This window comes from Odocoileus virginianus, chromosome 29, assembly GCF_023699985.2.
Source record: "Odocoileus virginianus isolate 20LAN1187 ecotype Illinois chromosome 29, Ovbor_1.2, whole genome shotgun sequence".
Lineage (NCBI taxonomy): Eukaryota > Metazoa > Chordata > Mammalia > Artiodactyla > Cervidae > Odocoileus > Odocoileus virginianus.
The window spans coordinates 8,503,745-8,529,925 of record NC_069702.1 but is presented as its reverse complement, the minus strand read 5'-3'; the positions used below and the strand labels follow the sequence as shown (position 1 = coordinate 8,529,925).

At 36.5% G+C, this 26,181-nt stretch overlaps 1 protein-coding gene across 5 annotated transcripts in view; it reads right to left on the bottom strand.

The window, feature by feature from the left end:
• RAB28 (RAB28, member RAS oncogene family) overlaps nt 1-26,181 on the bottom strand; it is a 495,339-nt gene that overhangs the window by 406,697 nt on the left and 62,461 nt on the right. For 3 of the 5 annotated variants that reach the window (XR_011484560.1, XM_020898087.2, XM_020898079.2), the window contains exons 5-6: nt 11,170-11,273; nt 6,082-6,159 (exon numbers count right to left, since the gene is read on the bottom strand). Coding sequence is in view for 3 of the 5 variants with exons in the window: in XM_020898087.2 (XP_020753746.1) it covers nt 6,082-6,159; nt 11,170-11,273 (182 nt within the window). In the remaining 2 variants the exon portion in view is untranslated. Of the gene's footprint in view, nt 1-3,150; nt 3,170-6,081; nt 6,160-11,169; nt 11,274-26,181 lie in introns of all 5 variants that reach the window. The other 2 variants (XR_011484561.1, XM_070458113.1) reach the window with 1 other exon arrangement.

The window sequence follows — 26,181 nt, the reverse complement described above, 5'->3', positions numbered from 1 at the left end:
TTGTCAGAGTTGTCAGAGTCAGATACTAGAACTGAAAGTGGTAGCTCTCCATTAGGGTAAGCAAGAAAGCAACTTAGGAGTTGAAGTGGTAAGATATAAGCAGTAGAGATGGACTCGGGAAAGATAAATCTGGTTAATTCTGCAACTGTGCTGTAATCCAGATAGTAGAAACATATAAACTTATAAAAGTCAGAGTTGGTCACCCTCAGGATAGAGAGGAAACATACTCTGACAGCTAAAACACCTGTCACTATCACTCATTCAAAGCAAACCACTATTCCAGGTACTGGAAACATTCCAACAATCATGATCTCTCTTTTTTTGAGATGCATTAAGAGTCTAGCAAGGAAAACAAATGCATAAATTATTAAAGAATACTATGATTGATACCAATTGAACGTGAATTCAACAAATTCAAGATTATAGGTTACCACTCAAAGTACAGATGTAGCATTTTTTAAAAGCATGGTACCATGCACACAGTAGGAGCTTAAAGAAAGCGACTCTCCTTCTTCTTCCATGTAATGGCATACACATACACTGTATAATATGTCATCACAGGCTGTCAGTAACAGTCGTAACTCTGGGCAAGTTACTTCACCTCTTTGGTCTTCACACTCTCCTAATCTATAAAACACAAGGTTTATCTATGTGGCCGCTAAGATCCCATTTGGTTTTGAAACTATATGAAAAAAAATTTTTTTAAGTGAACAGAAAAAGAAAAATAATGGAATATGATCTGACACAGGGCTTAGCAATATTTTTTTGGAACTTTCTCCTCAGGCAAGGGAAGCAACCATCAAGAAAATGGGTGATGGTTATGAAACCATCAGTGAAAGGCCACATTAAATAATCATTAACTGATGAAAAGGCCCTCTGTGGAATGAGAGAAGACATTTGCAGACGATACGATGAAGAGTGAACGCATACAGCTCAGCGTCAAACACAAAATAACAGAGAAACAATTAAAAATGTTCAGAGAACTGAAAGGCATTTTTTCCACATAAGACATACAGATGGCCAAAAAACACATGAAAAAGATGCTCAACACTTCTAACCATTAAGAAAATACAAATCAAAACCACAATGAGGTATCTCTTCATACTTGTTAGAATAACTACTGTCAAAAAGACAAGAAATAACACGTGTTGGCAAGAATGTGTAGAGAAAGGAGCCCCCCTATGCTGCTGTGGGAATGCAGATTGGCGCACCCACTATGGAGGACACTATGGAGGCTCCCCAAAAACTAAAGATAGAAATACTATATAACCCAGTGATTCTATTCCTGGGTGTATATCTGAGGAAAACAAGAACACTCATCTGAAAAGACATATGCACCCCAATGTTCATAGCAGTATTAATTATAATAAACAATATATGGAAGTCATGTGTGATCATCAGCACAAAATGGGTAAGAAAGATGTGATACACACACACAATGGAATATACTCAGCCATAAAAAGAGTGAAATGTTGCCATTTGCAACAACAGGGACAGACTTGAAGGTTGTTATGTTTTGGGAAATAAGTCAGATAGAGGAAAAATAAATAGTGTGTCTTCAGTTATACGCAGAATCTAAAAACAAAACAAATAAAGTAATTATAACAAAACAGAAACAGCTTCACAGATATGGAGAACAAACTAGTGGTTACCAGTGGGTAGAGAGAAGAGAAAAAGGGAAAGATGGGGGAGGGGATTAAGAGGTACAACCTACTAGGGATAAAATAAATAAAATACACAGATATAATGCACAGCTACTATTTTTAAGAACTTTACATGAACTATAATCTATAAAAACACAGGATCACTAAAACTAACACATACCTAGCTCAAAGCAAACCAAGTCATATTCCATGAGCTGGCCAGGGACAGTGGCACTAATAGGAATTGCGGAAACGGATCAGAGCACACTGGACGCGGCGGCCTGCCCTCACGCAATCCGGGAGCCCCCCGAGCCCCTCCCTCAGGATGAGGGCTGCAGCTCTCTCGTCTCTGTCTCCCAGATTCTAGTGCCCTGGCACAAAGATCCTCAAAACACGTCTGCTGTCTTAGCAAACTGCATTCCTTCTTTCTTCCTTCTTCTCTTCCTTGAACAGCTTGTAAAATGTGTTGATAACTCATTTTATATGACTCTCAAATGGGAATAATCTAGGTTAAAACTAAAATAGCAGAATCTCTTTAAATAATCAGTGAATGGAACTAAGACTAAGGCCTTATTATAAATATTTGTCACAAACAAAATTACTATAGCATCAATTTCCATATGACTGGTGAGTCTACAATCTAGCTTCTTCTGTATAAAATAATACAAAACACTTTATCACCCTGTGACACTGAGCTCCTTCAGGACTCTTTCAAATGACGTTAAAACCACAGAACGCAGGTGCACAGGCTCTCTCTCTCCCCCTTCCTTTCCGCCCTACTCCTCCACTTTCTGTACATAAATTATATATAGAAGCAAAGAAGTTCAGATTACCTCAGCTACTTTGCTTTTAAATGAACTTTCAGAGACATCAAATGGCCAATAGGTACATGAAAAGATGCTCAACATCACTAATCAACAAATTAAAACTACTATGAAATATCACCTCCCACCTGTTAAAATGGCTGTCCTCAAGAATAGAAGAGATGCTGGAGAGGATGTGGAAAAAAAGAAACCCGTATGCACCGAAAGAGAATGTAAATTAGTGCAGCCCCTGGAAACCAGTGTGGAGTTTCCTCAAAAAGTTAAAACCAGAACTACCATACCATCCAGCAATTCCATCCCTGAGTATTTATCTGAAGATACATGCACGCCCATCCAGGTTCATTACAGTGTTATTTACAATAAGCGAAATATGGAAACAGCAAAGTGCCTGCTGATAGGTGAATAAAGAAAATGTGGAATATAAATATATGTACACACACACACAAAGTGATATTATTCAGCCATGAGAAATAACAGTCTGCCATGTGTGAAAATATGGATGGACTTCAAGTACATTGTGCAAAATGAGATGAAGCAGACAGAAAATGTCAAGAAGTGTATGATACTACTTACACATGAAATTTTTAAAAGCCAGAATTGCAAAAAAGAAAAAAAAGAATAAAATGGTTGTTCCCACAGGATGAGGGGATAGGAAAGATGTCCTTTAAAGGGTACAAACTTACCATTATTAGGAAATAAGTCCTAGAAATAATGCACAGTACAGTGAACACAGAAAGCAATATTGTTTTATAATCATCAAACTTGCTAAGCGATTATAACTTAATTATTTCAACTACTAACAAAGATACTTATGTAACATGATAGAGATACTAATTACTGCTATAATGGCAAAATCATATTACTATATATAAAGATATCAAATTAACATGTTATATACTTCACATGTTTTGTGCCAAATATATTTCAATAAAAAATAATACTGTGCTCAAGATAGCTTGCAAGTATGTTCTCAGAAACATCTTTTAAAAATAATGAACTTTCAAAAATGTTTCCTCCCACTGAGAAAACTGTGAAATACATAATTAATTGGCAAAGGCACCAAATTCACTGGTCTAAGAAATGGAGAATGAGGTTTCCCAACACAAAGGCTCTGACAGACACAGTGAAGGAGGGCTTAGCAGCTTGAATTCATCTTCAAATGAATGCATTCAAAGTAAAGACCAACAAGTTGAAAAGAGAACTAAACTTCATGGCCTAAGAAGCTGGGGTGCACTTACAAACAAGGTGGGGTGCACAGGGAGGGTGAGGAGGTCTGGAGTTAACACATCTGACACGGGTTTAGTTAAAACGTGCCTAACTGTTAAGTCCATCTCTAAAAGTCCAAATAGTAACTTTCTGTCTCTTGTGACTAAGACTGAGCTAAAAAATGAACAAAGGGTCCCTAGAGTTCTGCCTTTTAGCAGTACCCCAGTCACTCCACCTCTCTGGAGATACCCTAGAACCTGAGCACTGCTGGGGGCTCGGGCGTGTACAGACCCCCCTGTCCGTGGGGTCGTCAGCGCTGCACCGGCATACCTTCTCCTCTAGGGGGACTCCCCACTGGGTCTTCCGATTTCCAATCCTCCAGTTGAGAAACCACAACGTGATCTGGGATGACTTCTCCCTTTTATACTGATTCTTCTGTGAAATGTCTCTTACACCCATCCCTTCCCTTCCACCCGATTCCGGTCCTTATCACAAGAGGGCAGTAACCCAGTCTCCTTGCTTCAGCCTCTCTGGCACCCACCCCCCCACACACACAAATCCCATTAGATTAATCCCATCTAAAAACCGCTTTTGTTTACTTCCCTGCTTAAAATTATTTTCCACTGTCAATATCTGAGATTAAAATTTATCAACTTGGCATTCGTAAATCTCCATAATCTTTCCTCAAATTTCTTTCACACTCCAACACAAATTGGTCATTTATTTTAACCAAACAGCTCTTCTCTTTCCAAAATACAATCTAAACTTTTCAACTTGTTTGTGCCAGCTTCTTTTTCAACTCCGCACTCCAAACCACCCAGTAAATCTTTGCCCAGTATGATAGAGTAGAAACATTAGGGGCACTGCCATCAGACAGACCTGAATTCAAATCCTGGGTCCACCACTGCCCAGCTGCAGATAAGCAGATCAAGTTACTTAACGTCTCTGCAGTCTCAGTTTTGCAACCATAAAATGATGAAGTGCTACCTGCCCCAGAGTTATTGTAAGGATTAAATGATATAACAGTAGCTGGCACGTTTATTAATTTTCTTCACTGCATCCTAAACTCTTAAATCTCCTCTGGATCCACCAGTAAACCACACTTATATGATCAATTAATCACTTACGATCATCTGAAAATCATTTACGGACTACCTAGTTAACCAGGCACAAACATCATTTAGAAAGTGAAGCTACAAAGCAGAGGAATCACGTGACTTCTTGGATCTGCCAAGTTCTGTACAATCAAGCAAATCAGTGATTTCTCTTCTTGTATCCATCCTCCTAGGCCAAAGTCAAGTAACTACTTTGTGTCTGGGAACAGTTTTTAACGCACAAATAGTTAAACACTGTGTCTGGCCACAGTAAGTGCTGAAATGTCTTTTGAATAGTGAGAAGTAAAAGTAGATTTCCAGGGTTCCAAATATTTTAATGAAGCTCTAGAAACAGCCATATCAGCATAACAATTTTCAATTGATATTTGCTCAAATTGTCTAAAAACATGCACACATGCACACACAAAGAGTGACCATGAAAAGAAGACACAGAATTAACTCAAAAAGAATTAAAGAAAAATTTAAGGATGGAGAAAGATCATTATACCTTTGTAGCTTCACAAAGCAGGGAAAAAGTGGAGGGGGTCGAGGGAAAATGTAATTAATCAATATACGTTGCTTCTAAGCAAACCACTTCTGAAGTCTAATTTTAAACTACAGGCTCTTGCTCTGATTTTTTTATTCAATCGAACATGTGAAGTAGTATGCTACTGTACCTTTAAACAGCTGACTATTGGTATTCATGTTTATTTCTTAGTCTAAGAGAACTGCCTAGGAATAGTGGAAGAATTCAGAAATCCTCAATAATTAATACCATTATTAAGTTAACAACAAAATAACATCAAGAATTAATATTACAATGCAGGATATTTTACAGAAGAACAGAGAGCAACACTTTTTTTTTATACTGTTTCACCAAAGCAAACACAGAAAATGCCAAATAGGGTAAACTCTTACTACTTAAGACTAAACTTTAATAAATAGTTGGGATTTTATATAAAACATAAAAAGAATATTATACAGTAATCATGGAAGAAGAACTTAAATAAAGAAATACAAAATAATATGGTCAGTTCCTTAGCCATTATTTAACTGCTGATGAAATTTTTATTACATTAATCTCATTTTTCCAACAAAAAAAGGACAAAATGAAGTTTCAAGGGTATCATCATTTGGCAAAAAGTTAACATCCTCCATCTTTTGCAATAAACACTGACTCATACACACAATCTATTTTTAAGGCTGTTAGGGATATGTACATAGAATGCATAAATGTAAAATGATTTGGAGTGAAAATTAATGTCTATTAAGAAATAAATTACTTTTTTAAAGTATACAGTTCAATATAATCACCTGTGACTGTTCTATTTCTGCTTTGTTTAACTTGATTCCAAGGATTTCAGCAGCAACTTTCTGAAAACACAGGAAGACCTGCATAACAAAAACAGGTTTAAATGATTTAAAACAGGCATGCCCAAGTTACCTTCAAACAAATTGAACTTTCTAAAAAATGATAAACAGCAAGAGCTGCAAAAAATATGACGTACCACGTTATTCCAAAAATAGCTCTATTTGTCAAATACAGCAACATTTTAAGTATAATACTTTTTTAAATGATTAAACCATAATTTGAAAATTCATACACTTTACTGCACTGGTCTAATGTATACATTTATCCTGAAAAACGTACACTTTTAAAGAGTTAACATAATTAATTACAGCTACCACATCAAAAAAAAAAAAAAAAAAAAGACTCCTAGCCAAATAATAAAGTGCTGTAAGTCCTGAAGAAAATGAAAGTGATATACTTTACTACCTCGGTAAAGTTTTTCACTGCCAATTTTACACTGATCTTTTGATATGGCATTAGCCTATATAGAAAGGTCTTACTTTCCACTCTTTCATCATCTCTAAGGTTATGATCAATTTTAATAAATTCTCTCTGGAGCAAAAACTTAGTAACCTTTACTGTATTTTGCCAAACAGAAAAGTAGCAGTGTAGGACTTCCCTGATAGCCTGCAATGCAGGAGACCCCAGCTTGATTCCTGGGTCAGGATGATCCCCTGGAGAAGGGACAGGCTCCCCACTCCAGTATTCTTGGGCTTCCCTTGTGGCTCAGCCGGTAAAGAATCCACCTGCAATGCGGGAGACCTGGGTGCAATCCCTCGGTTGGGAAGATCCCCTGGAGATGGGATAGGCTACCTACTCCAGTATTCTGGCCTGGAGAATTCCGTGGACTGGACCATACAGTCCACGAGGCCGCAGAGTGGACACTACTGAGGGATTTTCACTTTCATAATCCAGTATCATGAAACAAAAATCTGCAGACTTCTAACATCCTTTCGTACATAGATAGCTTATACGGGGTCCACTATGATTCCCGGAGCTCCAATCCAATCTTTCCGTGTCTGCATACCTTGTCTTTGCTCCCTAAATATCCTACTAGTTTATTCTGACCCCTACTTACTGGCTTTTGTCATTTGTACCCCAAAGGGCATCACATATTATAGCTCACCGATGGTCAATGTAAGGAGAAACAGGAAAGCTAGTGTGGTGAAATGGAGAGAAAAGGAGGGCTGTAGAAGAAAAACAGCAGAGTGACTCGACTCAGTTCAGTTCAGTTCAGTTCAGTTCAGTCGCAGAGTGACTAAGAGCATACAAGTCAGGTAAGGTCTGGTGGGCTGTCATGGGGAGGACTTCGGCTTTCATTCACTCTGAGTGAAATGGAGGGTAGCTTGATGTGACTTCTGTTTTAACAAGGTCAATCTGCTTGTTGTATTGAATACTCACTACAGAAGATCAGGGGTAAAAAGGAGAAAGTGGCAAGAACACTAAGGTAAGAGGTGATGGAGGCCTGAAACAAAGCGGCAGCAGTGGCAGTGGCAGGAAAAGTCGCCAGGTTACGGGCACATTTGGAAAGCAGAACCAGAAGGACTTGGTGAGCGCTGCGGTATGTCAAAGACAGGAGTCAAGGACGACTTCAAAATTTTCCTGGTCTTAGCAACCAGTAGGAAATCTACCACTTATTGAAGTGGAGAAGACTGGAAAATATTTGAGGAAGAAATAACAAGAGTTCAGTTCTGAACCTGAATCTTGAATGAAACTGGGACTGACTCTTAAGACACGTAAGTAGGAGTGCTGGGGTATATGAGTCTGCAGTTCAGGGAAGAGGTCTGGCCAAAGCCAGGAGCCTAGATGAGGTCACAAAGGGAATTAAGTTTAAAAAAAGAGAGATACCCAAGGACTGTGCCTAGGGCAATTCAATGAAGGAATCAGCAAAGGCGATAAGAGAGTAGTTAGCAAGGTAGGAGGGAAACCAGAAGATGTAGTATTCTGGAAACTAAGTGAACAAAGTGTTTCAAAGAGGAGTGAGTGATCAACTATTTTATATGCTGCAACTAAATCAAGTAAGATGAGGACTAAGAACTGGACACCGAATTTAGCAAAAAGGAGGTCACTGATGACCTTAATAAGAGCATTTTGGGGTGAAATATTAGGGGCAAAAGTCTGACTGGAACCATTCAAGCCAAACCAGGAGGAGAGAACTGGAGATAGCTCTTTGGAAAGATTCCACTGGTAAGTAGCAAAAAGTAAGAAAACAGCTAAGGATGTGGGATGAAGCATTTTCTTGTATTTAAGAGAAGTCATAACATTTCATGTCCTGATAGAATAATCCAGTACATGCGGAAAAAAACAATGCAGGAGTGAGAATTCTAAGCCCTGTTTGTTACTAGGCAAAAAGACATGGGACTAATGCACAATGGAAAAGTTGAGCCTAGCTACGAGCAGAGACCGCTCAACCCACAGGAATCTCAGGGGAGACAGAGACATGGGAATGGACAGTGGGTGGGAAGGAAAGTTGGGGCAGACGAGGTGGCAAGAGTATGTGAAAGTTGTCTTCCCTTTGTTTCAATATTTTTTTATAAAATAAGAAACAAGGGAATCAGCTAAGAGAATGGATGAAGAAGGTTTGAAGATTTGAGAAGATAAGCTATGAAACAGGCATCTAGGTGAAGGAGAGAGACCATGGCCTAAGGACATAATTACTAAGCAGCATTAAGGCCCACTTGAGGTGAATTGACTGTGGACTCTAAGTGAAACCTCCAACATGCCTCTGGGCTTTTTTCTGTCATGTTCAAATACATGAGTGCAATCATATAAAGGGGTGTGGTCAAGGTTTAGTCAAATAAGTTAGATAAAGTGACTGAGGGGAAAGGGAATTGACAGAGTATTGCCTGGTAATGATTTTGACTGACCATGAGTAAGGAAGAAAGGAAAATGAGGACATGAAAGGTCAGGGGCAAGTGTTAGGGTCAATGTCATGCAGGCCCTGCTGGGGCTGCAAACTGACTGGACTAGGGCATTCAAGCTGGTCAGTGATTAGCATGCCTGATTCTGAGACACGAGATGACAGAAGGGCTAGAGTAATCTGTAATGACAGAGCACGGGGGGGGCACGGCTGAGGTGGGGTGGTGAACGAAGACACTGACACCGCTAAGGACTATGACAAAGGCAGCATCAGAGAGTGTACAGCAAGACCGGAGATCAGCTTCTCAAGCAACGAAGGGAAGTAACCTGTGATCGGAGAGGACATACAGTGATTTCACAAGAACAAGCCATTTCAAACTTACATTTAAAAAGAAAACAATGAGGATTTTTAAAGGTCGTTCAACATAAGTACACAAAAAATACTAAGTGGTTAAACACAAGCTAAAATACTGGAAGTTAAAATAATTCTAAAATGACAAGAGACCCCCAGGAAGAAAAGAGACAGTAAAAGCCCAATCCATGGATGGGTTTATCAAGGAGTACTGACACTGTAAACATTTTTAAAGTAGGTGTCCCACATTAGCATTATCCTGGGTAAAGGGTTCTAATACATCACATTTTTAAATGAGTTTGATTCCTCAAAAGATTAAATACCTTTTATATTCAATATTTACCCTAAGCATAAAAACCATCAGTGAAATCATACAGAAAAAACATCAAAAAGATTAAACCACAGAAAAATTCAAACATCCTTTGGTTGAAAATGTCAAGAAAATTAACGATCAAACAACAACCTGGGCAGTGGAAAGAGAATATTTGCAAAAATAATGACAAACGGCTGTTATGTTATCCCTAACACAAAAATGGTCATAGAAAATTTTAAAAAGCAATAAAAACATAATAAACAGGTAATAAGCAGAAAATTAACAATAAATAAATTTATAAAAGTATATAATAAATATTATAAACTGATAATAAGCAGAAAGTAGGTAATAAAATTTAAAAATTTTTAACCTCAATAGCAGTCAAAGAAATTTAAATTTAAATAGTAAAATACCTTTTAATCTCTTGTCTACCAAACTGACAAAGATTTAAAAATAAATAAATAAATTCTGAATGTTAAAAAAGATTATAGTGATATGGCACTCATACAATGCTGATGGTAGTGTAAATTAACTTAGGCTTTCTGGTGGTAATTTGGCAAATGGTTTCAATTCTCTTCCAAGAAAATAATCAAAACTTACAAAATTTTACATTAGAAATTTTGCAAAATTTTACAATGTCCTGAACTTGGAAATAATCTATATATCCAACAATAGGGACTCAGTTGAATAAATTTAAACATTTATTTAATGGATTATTAAATCTAGTGGGTTTTTAATTTAGTAATATTAAGTGACATGAGAAAATTTTCTACAGATAAACATATTAAATAAAAAAATAAAAAATTATTTCTATATTATGATTCCAATTTTTAAAAAAATAAACATTTAGCATGGTTAATACAGTGAACCTTGGAATGTCAATCCTTAGGTTTACAAATCCTACCTCCACCACTTATTCTGTGTACACTGAATCTCCACAATATAACTTCTCTAAGATTATTCTATAAAACAGAGATAATTACTTATGATTGCTGGAAAGTAAATCTGACTTATATGTGAAGATATTTTGGACTAATTCAAAAATATTTTAACATTATTCTAAACTTATTTAAATGGTTATGGTGATTTACAGAATAAGCATCTAATCAAATACAAAATAATTAATTAATTAACAACTAACCAGAGATAATCAAAGTAGTACATGCCCATCACAAAGTAGGCACTCAGTAAACGCAGTCCACTAGCTGTGGTAGCAGCAGCATCAGAAAACAAAACTATCATACGAGGTTATGACTGATCATCTCTGGATGCTGAGATTATGAGTGATTTATACTCTTTTTAGCTTTTGTATTTTAATTCCCTAAAAGAACCACGAAATTATGCTAAATAAATTATAAGAGGAGTATCAATAGAATAAGCATGTTGTATATAACCTAAGATATTTTATGTCTTCAATAGGAATTAATTTAATCTAAAAGTTAAGTCATGGAAGTATACTTCCTATGAATATTAGTAAATAAAAGTAAAGCATCACTTATAATATTCAGCATTCATTATCTTACTTACAGAGTCTCCTGTCTTTGCTGAGACAAAGTGGCTACTAAAGCCATTTTCCTGGCAAAATTTCAAGTGTTTTTCAGGTTTTACTGTTCTCATATGTTCCAAATCAACTAGAAAGGTGAACAAAAACAGAGAACAAAATTCAATAATAAAGTCAATCAACAAATATTTAACAAGTTTAAATGTGACTTTTTTTCTGATATTATACCCCAGCTTAGACACTAGCTGTGTAATTTGGGGCAATTCTTTTAATCTCTTTATGCTTCAGTCTCTAAATCTAAAAGCTGGAAAAAACAAATGGACCTATCATATACCAAGTTCTTTGAGAATTAATCCATGTTTAGTGCATAATGGGGCTTCCCTGGTGGCTCAGCTGGTAAAGAATCCGCCTGCACTGCAGGAGACTTGGGTTTGATCCCTGGGTTGGGAAGATCCCCTGGAGAAGGGAAAGGCTACCCACTCCAATATTCGGCCTGGAGAATTCCACGGACTGTATAGTCAATGGGGTCGCAAAGAGTCAGACACTACTGAGCAACTTTCACTTTCACACACAATGACTAGCACATGTTAAGTGCCAGAAAACTAAAAACTATCATTCCTATCATCTATATAGTTTGAGGCACATTTGATGATACTCAAAAATATGCATTAGTGTAATGCATTTAAACATAATGATTAATTGTAACATATACTTACCACAGCATATTTGGTTTGAAAGTTTAACTACTTTAATATATTAATTACAATAGTTCTGGAATCTCTATAGACTTTAACGTTAACACAAGCACATTATTAATTTTCTGCCGAAAATTATCAATATTTCATTGTCTACTTACTTTATTTACAGTTACAGCTTAATTTCACAAAGACATAGCTCATTTGCTTTCCAATTCTAAAAGTATCCATTTTGAAAGCAGTAATGGGCCAGGATATATTTTCTTGAATAGTGGTAGGTGCTTTAAAGCAAAGCACAGTACTCATATCCAATACTGGTTTTATCCAACACAGTCTAATTTTTTCAAATGTGATCTTTTATTGAACAGTTTCTCTTTTTACAACACTACAAACCCTATATGGGTGTTGATTCAATGCCGTCAAATTATAAGGCAAATATATTCACAGGATTTAAGGACAACTAGGCTCTTTGAGTCAATATAGGAAAAAAAACTTAAACTGATTTCCTGAGGAAGGGACCCAACTGACTTGTAAAAACTTGTAAATTTGCAAATCTAGTAAGCTTACATAATAGTGGCAATTGATTATCAACTAAAAAATGTTCTCATACTACGTAAAAGGCTTTATTTGAAATTACATTGAAGGTCTTTAGTTTGTAAGCTCAAGAAATCTTTCTCTAGGAGATTTTTGATCTACTGGGGGATTCCTAAGCCCCATTTATACTGCTTAGCTTGGATAATATGCACCTTTTTTCTTTTCTGGCCACAACTTGCTGTTCCTTAAACATCACTGAGACTTTATTTATAAGAAGAGGCCAAAAAATGTCCAGATACCACAGGCATCAATTTGTTGACGACTAAAATACTAAGCTATTAGCACTGACATTTGAACATCTAGTTTACCATAATATTGAAGTTAGAATACTTTCCTAATTCAACAAGAGTAAGAACAAATCATGTCACTAGGAAAATTCCCCAGTGAAATCACTGTCCAATTAAAAAAATAAAGTCTGTCATTCAACATGTATGTGCATTTTGTCTTTTCTAACGGAACAGTCTGCCACGGTTGTGTCTTTTCTTCCTTTCTTTCTTCTCTCCCTTCTCCACTTGCCCTACCAGATAACTCCTCAACTATTTACGTAGATAAAACTATAAATTTATCTATATAGCACTGAGGGATTTACTAGCCAAAAGGTTTCTTCCTAACAAAGATAATCATTAGAGACTAATAATTATCACTAATCAATTGATAAAAAAATTATTCAATAAATATTTATTATTTTATTATATACCAAGCACTATGGTAGGCAGTGAGAAACCAAAGAGGAAAAAGATACAATCCAGGTTCTAAAAAAATTACCACCACTATTGGGAATATAAAAGACTGTTAAGAAACATAAAAGTTATTTTAAATAACCAAGATTCTGAGAATGACACAGCAGAAACAGAAAAGGCCCTCGCAGAATTTGACCACTGTTTTCCTCTGCTGTGTTAGAATTTAGTGAGAAAAATTTAAAAGGCCTTAATTACTAGAGTGTGTTGTTGTTGTTCAGTCACTAAGCTGTATCTGACTCTTTTGCAACCCCAAGGACTATAGCCGCCAGGCTCCTCTGTCCGTGGGATTACCCAGGCAACCATACTGGATTGGATTGCCATTTCCTTATCCAGGGGATCTTCCTGACCCAGGGATCAAACCCATGTCTCCTGCATTGGCAGGTGGATTCTTTATTGCTAAGCCACCAGGAAAGCCCTAGTTACTAGAGTACTTCATTCTAAATAATCCACAAATAAATAAATTCTGACAATGAAACTACAGTGAGATACTGGTAAATTCTTTCATTTCTTTGATTTCTGAAAGCATCATTAAAATTATTATCCAGTATTCATCTAGCATACATGTGGTAACAATCTTACTGCTATGATTTAATTTCCCTTATATCCTCAGTGTAGGGGTCCCCAACCTTTTTGGCACTAGGGACCAGTTTCTTGGAAGACAATTTTTCCATGACCAATTCAAGCGCAGTAGGGTTCTCACTCCTATGAGAATTTAATGCCCGTCGCTCATCTGACAGGAGGTAATGCGAGCAACGGGGAATGGCTGTAAAGTCAGATGAAGCTTCGCTCGCTCAGCGGCTTGCTGCTCATCTCCTGCTGTAGGGCCCGGTTGCTAACAGGCCAAAGACTGGTACCAGTCCATGGCCCAGGGCTGGGGACCCTACTTCAGTGAACCAGTGTTTTTTTTTTAATAAAATACTTACTCTTATTATTTTTTTATTTTAATACAGCTAGTTCCTGTATTTTATTTTTGAATACGGAATTAAAAATCTCCCAATAGCATTAATACATAAAGATTTCTCAAACATTCAGAAAAACAATTATCAAAAGGACATAAAAAAATGTCACTAACTAGAGACAGCTACTGTTAACATTTTGGTGTATATCCTTCCAATATCTAAACAACTGAAGGACATGGGCATTAACATTCCAATATGCAACTTTCTTTCAGCTCTATCATACTATACCCTGCTTAAAGTATGCTTAACAATTTCAATGGATAACCAGTTTGCTGATCACTCACTCTACTCATTCAATGAGTATTTGAGTGCCTACTATGGCTAAGCACAGAGAAAGAAACGGCAACCCACTCCAGTATTCGTGCCTGAAGAATCCCATGGACAGAGGAACCTGGTGGGCTACAGTCTATGGGGTCTCAAAGAGTCGGACATGACTGAGTGACTCACACACACAGACACGGCTAGGTGCTGTCCTAAGAGCTGCATACGTAACAATGACCTTACATCTTAATTCAGAGAAACAGACCAACAAGTACATTACAGAGTATTGCAAATGTTGATATATCTTATTGAAAAAAAATAAAGCATGCATGAGAGGAATTACTCTTTCAAACAGGTAGGTCAAAGACCCTTAAGGTGAAGACCACACCACATTCAAAGAAAAGCCAGGAGGCCAGAGTGGCTGATAAGTTAGCAAAAGATGGAAATGGCAGGAAATGAAGTTTAAAAAGCCAGGAACTATATAGGTCACTGAAAGAGAGGTGCAAAGCTAGTGTAAGGTTTGTAAGGAAAAAAAAATTTTAAAGATGCACTCTGACTTACAGTTTAAAAGGCTGGGGCTGCTGAATAAACTGTTGTTTGTTGTTTTAGTCATCAAGCCCTGTCCAACTCTTTCACGACCCCATGGACTGACCACCAGGCTCCTCTGTCTGTGGGATTTCTCAGGCTAGGACACTGGAGTGGGTTGCCATTTCTTTCTCCAGGGGATCTTTTCAACCCAAGGATCAAACCTGCATCTCCTGCACTGCAGGTGGATTCTTCACTGCTGAGCTACTGGGGAATAAACTGTAATTAAATGTAAAGCAGAGAAGCCACTGAGAAGATTATAGTAAAAATCTAGGAAAGAGAAGATGGTAGTTTGGACAAGGGTGGGACCAAGAAAGATGGTAAAAAGTAGGGCAGATTCTTAACATATTTTTGGGAATAAAAAGTGAGAAAGTACTAATGGATTTGACATGGATGTATAAGATAAAGAGAAATCACTTGAAGATAGCTTAACCTGGATTTTAAATGAAACAGTGTATTGTAGGTGTTGTTCCAGGCACACCCAGCTGCATGGATGGAGGTGCTGAGCAGATAAAGATTTGCAGTTAAGTAGTGCTGGAGTTTTCCCAATCATGTACAATTACTGAAAAGAAGGGCAGGTAATTGAAGATAAAAAAATGTTAAGGAGTAGATTGTATTGAAAAGAACATGGAATTTAAGTTAGGTAAGAAGGGGGATCAGGAAAATGAAAATTGATAAGATCAATCGATGTTAAAGTCTTTAGTGGGTTTAAAAGTTACTGGAATTGGGTTACCAAAGACGAGAGAAAACAGACAAACTGGAACACATGAAACTGATAATTGATATTATGGAGACAGTAAGTCTTCAGAATAACTATGTATACCTATGGATGATTCATGTTGAGGTGTGACAAAACAACAAAATTCTGTAAAGCAATTATCCTTCAACAAAAAAATAAATTAAAAAAAAAACTATGTTAGTGTTGGTAGGTGGCAACATTATAGCAAATGATGAATTCAAGGAACTGAGAGACCAAAGTATTAAAAGGATAATCTGTATGCAACTAAAATTGCTAATCAGGACAGCAATAGTAATGAACCAACATCTTTAAGAATTCAAGGTAGTGAGTGTTCAGGGGTTGGCTGATAACGCCAACAAATGTAAGTAGCAGGGTGTATAATCATACAGCTTGATAGTCAAGTCTAAGGGTTTTTAGGCAAGATGAAGAAGAATGATCTGGAAAGAGCAGTAACAAGAAGATCATTACCCACCCTCCAGTACTAGTGATAAGGCAGATACAGGAGGGGATGCCAACATTTCAAAGAGTTTCAGAAGATGGCAGTGTTGTCCTTACAGGAGAGCTAAGTGACAGAAGTAGTTTAAAAACTTCAGTTCAAGGAAGGTGTTGAGAGTATAGGAATTTTACTGATATCTTATTTGTAAGTTCCTGAAGACCCAATAGAAGAATCTCAGAAGTTAAGAAAGGGCAGAATCAGGGGTCTGAAAGTGAAGGACAGGGCTGTATAGGATAAGAATGTAGGAAGTAAATCAATAATTACAATGTCAAAGGCTTTCTTGTGTAGCTGACATAAACGGAGATTTAAAAAATGAGAGGAAAAAATTCCAAGACGGTGTTAGACAGACAAGAAAATCCAAATTTTTCACTGTCAAAACCAACTTTCCCCGCCCCCCCCACCAAAAAAAAAAATCCCTTAGCTCACTCACCTTAACCTGGAAATTAAAATGGAAAGAAAGAAAATAAGCTATCAAGATACTAAATCTATCTGCCATATTCTTAAAAATCACATGGTACATGAGATGGAAATCTTAGAAGCCAATTAACTTTGGCTAACAATAATAATTTGGATAAGAAGTTGGAAAGCTGTTTGAAAAATTAATATGTACAGTTTTTACTATAATTCATGGCAAATTGATGGGGAAACAGTGGCTGACTTTATTTTTCTGGGCTCCAAAATCACTGCAGATGGTGACTGCAGCCATTAAACTAAAAGATGCTTACTCCTTGGAAGGAAAGTTATGACCAACCTAGACAGCATGTTAAAAAGCAGAGACATTACTTTGCCAACAAAGGTCCATCTAGTCAAGGTTACGGTCTTTCCAGTGGTCATGAGTGGATGTGAGAGTTGGACTATAAAGAAAGTTGAGCACTGAAGAATTGATGCTTTTGAACTGTGGTGTTGGAGAAAATTCTTGAGAGTCCCTTGGACTGCAAGGAGATCCAACCAGTCCATCCCAAAGCAGATGAGTCCTAGGTGTTCATTGGAAGGACTGATGTTGAAGCTGAAACTCCAATACTTTGGCCATCTGATGCAAAGAGCTGACTCATTTGAAAAGATCCTGATGCTGGGAAAGATTGAGGGCAGGAGGAGAAGAAGACAACAGAGGATGAGATGGTTGGATGGCATCACTGACTCAATGGACATGAGTTTGGGTGGGCTCCAGAAGTTGGTGATGGACAGGGAGGCCTGGTGTACTACAGTCCATGGGGTCACAAAGTCGGACATGACTGAGTGACTGAACTGAACTGAACTGATCACTACCAGTCTTGACCCCTAGTGTGATAGTCCTTACTTTCCTTTTTCACAGTATCCTATGAAGCCATCTGTTGAAAATGGCAGTTTCAGAAAAATGGGAGGAGTCTGGTTTTCTGAAAGGGAGATGAGCCACTGATAAGCAGTACCAGGGTTTGGGCTTTATGTAAGTAAGAAATAAATTGTTATTGTGTTAAGATATTGAAACTCCAGGGACTGTCTGTTATAGCATTTAGCATTACCTTAACTAATACAGACTGTTGGTTGGAGGTGTTTAGTTGCTGAGTCATATCCAACTCTTTTGCAATCCCATGGACTGTAGCCCTCCAGGCTCTTCTCTCCATGGACTTTCCCAGGCAAGAATACTGGAACCGGCTGCCATTTCCTTCTCCAGGGGATCTTCCCGACTCAGGGACTGAACAGATTCTTTACCACTAATTCCCTTAACTAATATAAAATGTAGATTTTCATCACTCTTGTTAACAATAAATCTCTTCCTGAGTATATATTGGGTCTTGAGTTATTAACTAATGAAAATTTGAAGTTATAATTAGTGAGATCAGCACTCACTAATTATACCCAGCATTACGATCGTCTCAGATTCTGGTTATGTCATATTCCACTAAATAGTTTAAAATTACATTAAACTTAATTATAAATTGAAAGGCGATTACATTTTTAGTTACCACGGAAACAAATACAAACCAAACATAAACCACTGGAGAAATGTTCTTTCTTCTGCCATTAAATGGTTCAAGTAATACATACATGGAAAACAGTATGAAAACAAAAGTGCGTTCTCCTTTTGCTAATACATTTTGCTGGAAGATACAAAATATCTGAAAAATTATCAAGTCATGACCAATCTTGTTTCATTCATATCCACGTTCTTAGCTTATTTTAAAGCAAATCAAAGCCATGTCATTTCAACCATAAATATTTTATGATAAATTCTTAAGGTGCTTTTTTTTGGTTTTACTGAAGAACAAAGCTTTGATTTAGAAGTAACACATGAGAATTCTGAATCTAAAGCTGTCACTTTCATCCTTCATTTGGCCCTGCTGATTCCAATGGGACACTAATCCCCTAAACTGATGTGATGGTTCAAAATTTACTTATTTAGATAACTTTCAGGATAAAGTGGCCTTTATATTAGGATACAGAAACAGATTTTGATGAGTAACAGAAAGTGAATGGTGTTTAATAAACAATACACAGTCTTGATAAAAATGACATTATGTCAAATATCATCATAAAGTAAGTATCATTACAGCAATATTTTTCATATCCCAATAGATGATCTTTGTTATTATTTCACTATCTGGAGTGGTAGATTATATATAAACATTAGTCTCAATAAAAGAAATAACTTTTCTGAACTTCTCAAATGTTTGCATTATGGCAAAAATAGAAGAAATTATGGTTCTTCAATAATTCACGGTTTACTTGGAAAGGATGTAGGATATGGTAGTAAAGAATACAGTCTGCAGAGCTAAACTGCCTGGGCTTGATGCCTGGTTCTGTTTCTGTTTGTGGAACCTTGAACAACCAGTCTCTCTCGGTTTGCTCATGCAACGGCAACAACAATAGTACCTACCACATAATATTAATATGTAATAGATAAAATGACTAAATACATATAAAGCACATAGAACAATGACTGGTACATAGCAAAGTACACAGTATGTGAAGTGAATTTAAAGTCAGTCAGTCGTGTCCAACTCTTTTCGGCCCCATGGACTGTAGCCTGCCAGGCTCCTCTGTCCATGGGATTCTCCAGGCAATGATACTGGTGTGGGTTGCCATTTCCTTCTCCAGGGGATCTTCCTGACCCAAGGATCGAACCCAAGTCTCCTGCATTGCAGGCAGACTCTTTACTGACTGAGCTACAAACTGGCATATAGTAAGTACTACTGTCATTCTTCTACTTATTCATGAACTATTTATCCAGGGCCTTCCAAGTGCTAACTGCTAGGAAGGCTAAGAGGAACACATGCAGAAAGATATTATACAATGAAATTCTAAGACCAAGAGAACAACAGTGGTCTGTATAAGATAAGGTACAACAGGAGTAATAGAGAACACTTCTAAGACTGCACAGGGGAACAAGAAAGATTTCACAAGAGATGATGGTGCTTCAGATAACTCCTGAAGGATGAGGAAAAATTACCCAGACAACCTTGGAAACAGAAGAGACGCACATTCTTTACCAAGGAATGTGTGCAAAAGCATCTGAAGAACCTGGCTTCCAAGAGATGGTAAAATCAGCAGGGCTGGGGCATAAGGGTCTTCTATAGGATACTAAGAGGTTCATATATGTGCAGATAACAAATATACCACTACACTTTCATTTATCTTACCTCATGTATTCCAGTCGACTTGAGCAAAAATATAAGCAATGAAAGGAAATCCTACAGGTGATGATATACACTGGAAAACCTTCAACTCTCCCTTGCTGGACTCAAAATATTTCTATTAACTACACAGTAACAAATTTTGTTTCTAATTTCAGAGACTATTCAAAAGAAAATTGCAAATGATAAGTGTTACACTCCTACAGATTTTAAGAATATGACATGTTTTCTCTGTTCAGGCATCTTGTATACATAAATAGTTGCCATTATCATGTTATAACTTTAAAAATAGAAGATGGCAAGGTTTATACTTATACACAGAGTCGTTAGTAATTACACTGCATATTAGTCAACCTAAAGAAGATTCAGATTATCTATGCAGTTGTAAAAATCACAGGCTACCAAAAAAATAGTTCAAGTACTTCTTTAAAAGAAAACAACACCTTACAATTCATTTACCTATTATGTCAAGTATTATGCTAAGTGTAAGCAATAAATTAGAGAACAAAATAGACACTATCCTTATTCTCACATTTAGGAGGGAAAAAGACTGAAACAAGTAAACAAATACATAAACAAGTCAACGTAACAATTATAATCAGAAACTGTGTGTGGGGAGGGGGGGTTGTTGAGCGGACAGAGAGTAACAGAGTGACAAGAAGCAAGACAGCAACTATGACAATTTTATAAGGTAGCCATGAAAGATCTCTTTGGCCTGGATCTGAAAGATGAGAATAAGCCAACCAGGTTAGGAGGAAGTTGGGAGAGAAACATGTTTCTGTCACTGGGACACAATGTAAAAGAGGAAAATGAGCACAACTGAGGCGAACACAGAAGCATACTGAGCACGTGTGGGTATGTGTGGTGTAACACAAAGACATCACTCAGACACGGCAAAGCAAAGGCCCTGGAGGGCTGGACGCAAGGGTACAATGTGATCTTTGCATTTCGGAAACATTTACTCTGGCTACTAAGAGGAGAACGGAGCCGGAAGGGCAAAACAGATGCAGAGAAACAACTTCAGGAGACTTCTGAAGAACCTCAAATCCATATCAAAATTTACAGAATGCTTAGGGGCCCCGTAACAATCTTGACAGACAGGTAAAGCATTAACTAACTTCACACACAAGACACTGAGGTTCAGAGTGACTGAACCAAAGTCCCATTGCTAGTCATCTGTAGCACGAGAGAGAACCAAATCATCCGGTTCAAATCCAGTCAGTGTCTTACAAAGAAGAAGGAACCTCAGTTTTGGGGATGATCATGTAACAGGCTTTTATTCAGAGTTTTAATTAAAAGAATAAAGACATCAAACTTCAAACGCTCACTACTGTAAAAATGTGAACTATTATATACCTGGTTATTGCTTATTAGTACTTTAAAAGTATTCATTAATAATAAATAGTAAATCATAAAACTGATCCCATCAGCATTACAAAGTAAGACACTCTGCCTTAGCACTTGATTATATAAAGTCCTTTACAAAGTACTTGCAGCTGTACATACAAATTGTGAAATTACATAATGTTTAAAAATGATCCATCATGATTAGCCCACACATGACAAGTAAAATACCCTTAATAATTTATTAAATTTGATTTACATGTGCTTAAAATTATGTATATATTTTGACTTCTAATATACACACACTAATGCTAATAAGCCAAGTATATGACAACTTCTCTTTTTTAGTCCTATTTGTTTACTGGCATCCAGGCATCCACGTTCAGGATCCCCACTGCATCTACTTATAGGATTGTTGATGTAATGAACAGAAGAGCCTCCCAAGATACAGTCCCAAATGTAATAAATAGCCCAAAAACTATATATCAAATGTATAATAATCAGAGCTACTAATCAAACTAAATAATATAAAACTTTAAGCAAAATTTTAAAATCACAATAGTTTCTATATTGCTTTATATTGGCCTAAGATATTTCTATTCTCCTAAATACTCACTGTTCAACATCCTGTAAGAACATATTCTATAATGAATATGACTTTTTCATTCAAACCAGAATGTATTACTTCATGTTTTTTAAAAAAGTGAAAGTACTGTATGATGCTAACTTATTACATTATTGTCTGTTCCCTGTTAACAGAAAGAAAGCATTAAAAGTATAAACTAGTTATGCTTCTTAATCCATATATAATGGCAAAAACAATATTCTCTGTAAGTTATTGCAAAATATGTTGCTGCCTAACTTGAAGAAGCAAAATACAGATACAGCACTTGTATGGATTTTCACAGTAATTTTTAGGTTATCAAGGAAACATCTAGAGTGTTGATCTGGTTATACTCAATTCAAACAAACTACTTGTCACATTAACTACCTCCAGGAAGTTACTCCAAACACAAAATAAACTGTTTATGCCCCTACTCAGATAGATAACATGACAGATTGTTATTAGTTGAAGACAGATGAAATACATTAATTTGATTGTGAGCATATGTTTAATTTTACCCTGCCATGCACACTCTCTAATGCTGTCTTTCTGTGATGACATAGTAAATCATACTGTATTAGAAGAATTGCTAACACAAGAAAATAAAAAATTACGAGAATTTGACTTTGGAGATTCTTAAACCAAACTTCTTAAAAAATGTAACTGCCTGAAACTGAGTTCCACAAATACATAAAGAAAAAAGGTGTCATCAAAGAAATTAATTTCTACTATAAATAGTAAAAAAAAGACCTCAATGCAGTTTAACATTTTTCTTCATACTACTTTTTATAATTTCTTTGTGAAATGCCTCTTCCCTCCTTTCCCCATTTCTACTGTTTATAATGTTTATCCTATTTAATGTGTGTGTTTTCTATAAGAAGGACATCTGCTGTATTTTTTCCAGTGTTTGTTTCCCTTAGGTTAGGATTTTCCTTTTCATGATGCATTAGATTCACAGAAATTAGGATTTTATGAAATCAAATACACTGAGAAAATAAGCTCATTATTACTTAAGCCATCTTTCTTGGTTCTTTTGTAAAGCAGCTAAAAACAAAAACAAATTTTTTTAAAAAGCACAGAACTCAACAGCCACTCAAAAATATTCGTTGAATAAAGATAAATATTTGGGGGGCTCTCCTGGTGGCTCAGGGGTAAAGAACCTGCCTGCCAAGGCAGGAGACACCAATCCCATCCCTGATCCAAGAAGATCCTGCACGCACCGAAGCCCATGCCCCACAGCTCCCCAGCCTGTGCTCCGGGGTCCAGGCACCGCAGCCGCGGAGGCCACGCGCCGTGACTCCTGGAGCCCATGCTCCACAACAGGAGCCTCCACAACAAGCCGCTTGTGCCCCAAACCAGGGAGCCGCCCCCGCTCGCCACAGCCAGAGAAAAGTCCGTAGAGCAACAAGCACCCAGCACGACGGAAAATAAACAAATGGCTTTTTTAAAAAAAAGAAAAAACAAAACATTTTTAGACTTTTTAAAACAAATACAGAATATCAAAGGTGTCTAAACTAATATGTATTCCCATTTTACAGGAATACTATACAGGACTGAAAAACCGAGCTAGAGTCTCACACCACAGTTAATAATGAGTATCACAAATGTGTTGAGCAAAACAGAAAGACATTAAGAAATACACATAAATGACAACATTCATGTGAAATTTTAAAATGACAAAATTAGCTATCAGTGAAGAGTACACAGACGATGAAACTAAGAAGAACAGCACGGAAAACGTTAGGACAAAGGATAGTAGTTAACTCTGAAGGAAGAGAAAGGACTGATAAAGGCACCTGGTTGGCCTCTGGGATGCTTGCAATGCTCTACTTCATGACCCAGGAACAGCTATTCTTTAAACTACACATATATTTTATGTACTTTTCTGTATGTATATATCATTATATTAAAAAGTCTAATAAAATTACACTGACAATCTTCTCTTCAAACTGAATTTTTCATATTATCATAAAGAAGGGTCGCTGCTGCAAAAATATTCATGGTTTTCACAATTTTCCCAAGGACTTCTTTAGTCCCTTAGTTATCAAATCATACTCTTTCAACCTCTCTATATACGTCATGAATCTTGTGGATTTTCTCTTCAATTATTTATTACCTGACTCCTCCAGATCCTTCAGTTGTTAATTACTTTTGATTCTAGTAATTCTCTAATATTTTTATATTCTCTATATTGCTATAAGATTTGCCTAATTACTTTGCATTGTATTTCTGTTGTATAGTCACATACATATCTACAACCAGACCTACAAGGATTCTTAGGGGATAATGATAAATACAATTTACTCTGTAGAGTCACCAGAATAACACTAACAGCAGGCAGAATCGAGAGGGCAGGAAGGAGAGTATGTAAAAATTCATATTATTTCAACTTATTTAGTATAATTAACTGAACTATCTAAATTCTCTCTGGTAATGGGTAATGGATAACCACCTCTCCTCTGACTTCAGGTTAAAATGTAATAATAGGTCTAAATGGGAACATAACATTATGGAGTAAGCAACTCTTTCTGTATTTGTGACGGTTTATAACTTTTATTGCCTATTGACTCTTCTTATTTTGAGTCATGTTTCAGGCAGTCTCCATAGGAATTCTTACTGCAGAATCTTATACTGGCCAGTATTACATAGGTTTATTTGCAAAGATCAACATGATAGCTAAATAGTAAAGCAAGGTCCAGTTCACTTATGTCTTTCATTAAAAAAAAAAAAAAATGCACTTCTTTTTTTGCATGAAGAAAAAAAAAAGAAATGTATTTGTCTTTCCTAGATACCAGTATAGCCTGGTATCTTACAAGAATCAGAGGCAATATAAGAACTGCTTCAACTGGCAATTATACTATGGTTATTTAATTATTTTTTATATTTTCCTCTCTTTTCTAACTGCCCTCAATGACCATGTATTAAGATCCACTGGGAGAGGGGGAATGATAAAACATGACTTAAAATCACAACAAAAAGTAAAGAGTAAAGACAAAACTGCCCAATAGCAACAGAATCCAGAGTAATAAGAATAGTTAACATTTATATAGCACCAAAGTGATTTACAGGCACATTACACATATTATTTAATCCTCACGATAACCACTAGCTGACAGATGAGAAAATAACACATAGAGAGGATAAATGACTTATATAAGGACACATTTCCAGGAAGGAGAGGAGCCAGAACTCAAGGCCCTTGCACTCCATCTCCAGAGTCTGCATTCTTAACTCAGCTTTCTCCTCAGGCAGGACAATCTTCTACAACTGTTGTTTTCCCCATGACGCTGTTTCATTCATGTTATCCCAAGTGGAATACTTCATTCACTTTCATTGCCATATAACATATCTTTGTATGAACATACCACAATTTATATATCTTTTCTCCAAGTGGACACTCAAATTGCTTCCAATTATTAGCTATTATCGACAGTGAAGCAGCATGACACATGATACATATGTATAGCAGTCTGTTTAAGATATAAAACTGTTGAATCCTAGGGTCTATGAATGTTCAACTTTACAGAATAATGGCAAATTATTTTCAAAGTCATTGTATCAATTTACAATCCACCCAGCAATGAACATGAATTCCTGCAGATTCTATTATGTTTCTGTCACTTCTTAGGTTTTTTGATGTGTACGTTATTACTTATGGGGCTTCCCTGGTGGCACAAAAGGTAAAGAATCTGGCTGCAATGCAAGAAACCCAGGTTCAATCCCTGGGTCAGGAAGATCCCCCGGAGAAGGGAATGATAACCCACTCCAGTATTCTTGTCTAGAGAATCCCATGGACAGAGCAGCCTGGCAGGGGTGCATGGGGTCGCAAAAGAGTCAGACATGACTGAGTGACTTAACACACACACACATACACACTTTATTACTTACCTGTAGTCTTATTTTGCATTTCTTTGATTAGTGATTATTTTCAAATGTCTTTGGGCTTATTTTTCCTAGGGAATTTCTCCTCATATTTTATGTCCCTTTTTCTACTAAGCTGTCTTTCTTATAGATTTGCAAAAGTATATTAATCTTTTTTTCAGTTATTTGGGGTACACATACCTTGTCCCAGTTTGTGATCTTTTTGAATTATTTAATGTGTCACTTGATAGAAACAAACATGTTTATCTTATGTGGTTAATATATTCAACATTTAAATTTTGCAAAAAATCTTTCCACATCCCAAGGTATGAAAGATATTCTTTCATTTTTTTCTTCTAAAAAAGTTGTGAGATTTATATTACAGTCTTTAACCTGTTTGGAACTGTGTATAAGAGTAATATAGGCACAGTTTTCTTTTTCTCCATAAAAACAAACTATTCCAGGACTACTTATTAAACATATCAACCTTTTAAATGATCGAACTAGTCAATCCTAAAGGATTGACTGAATATTCACTGGAAGGACTGA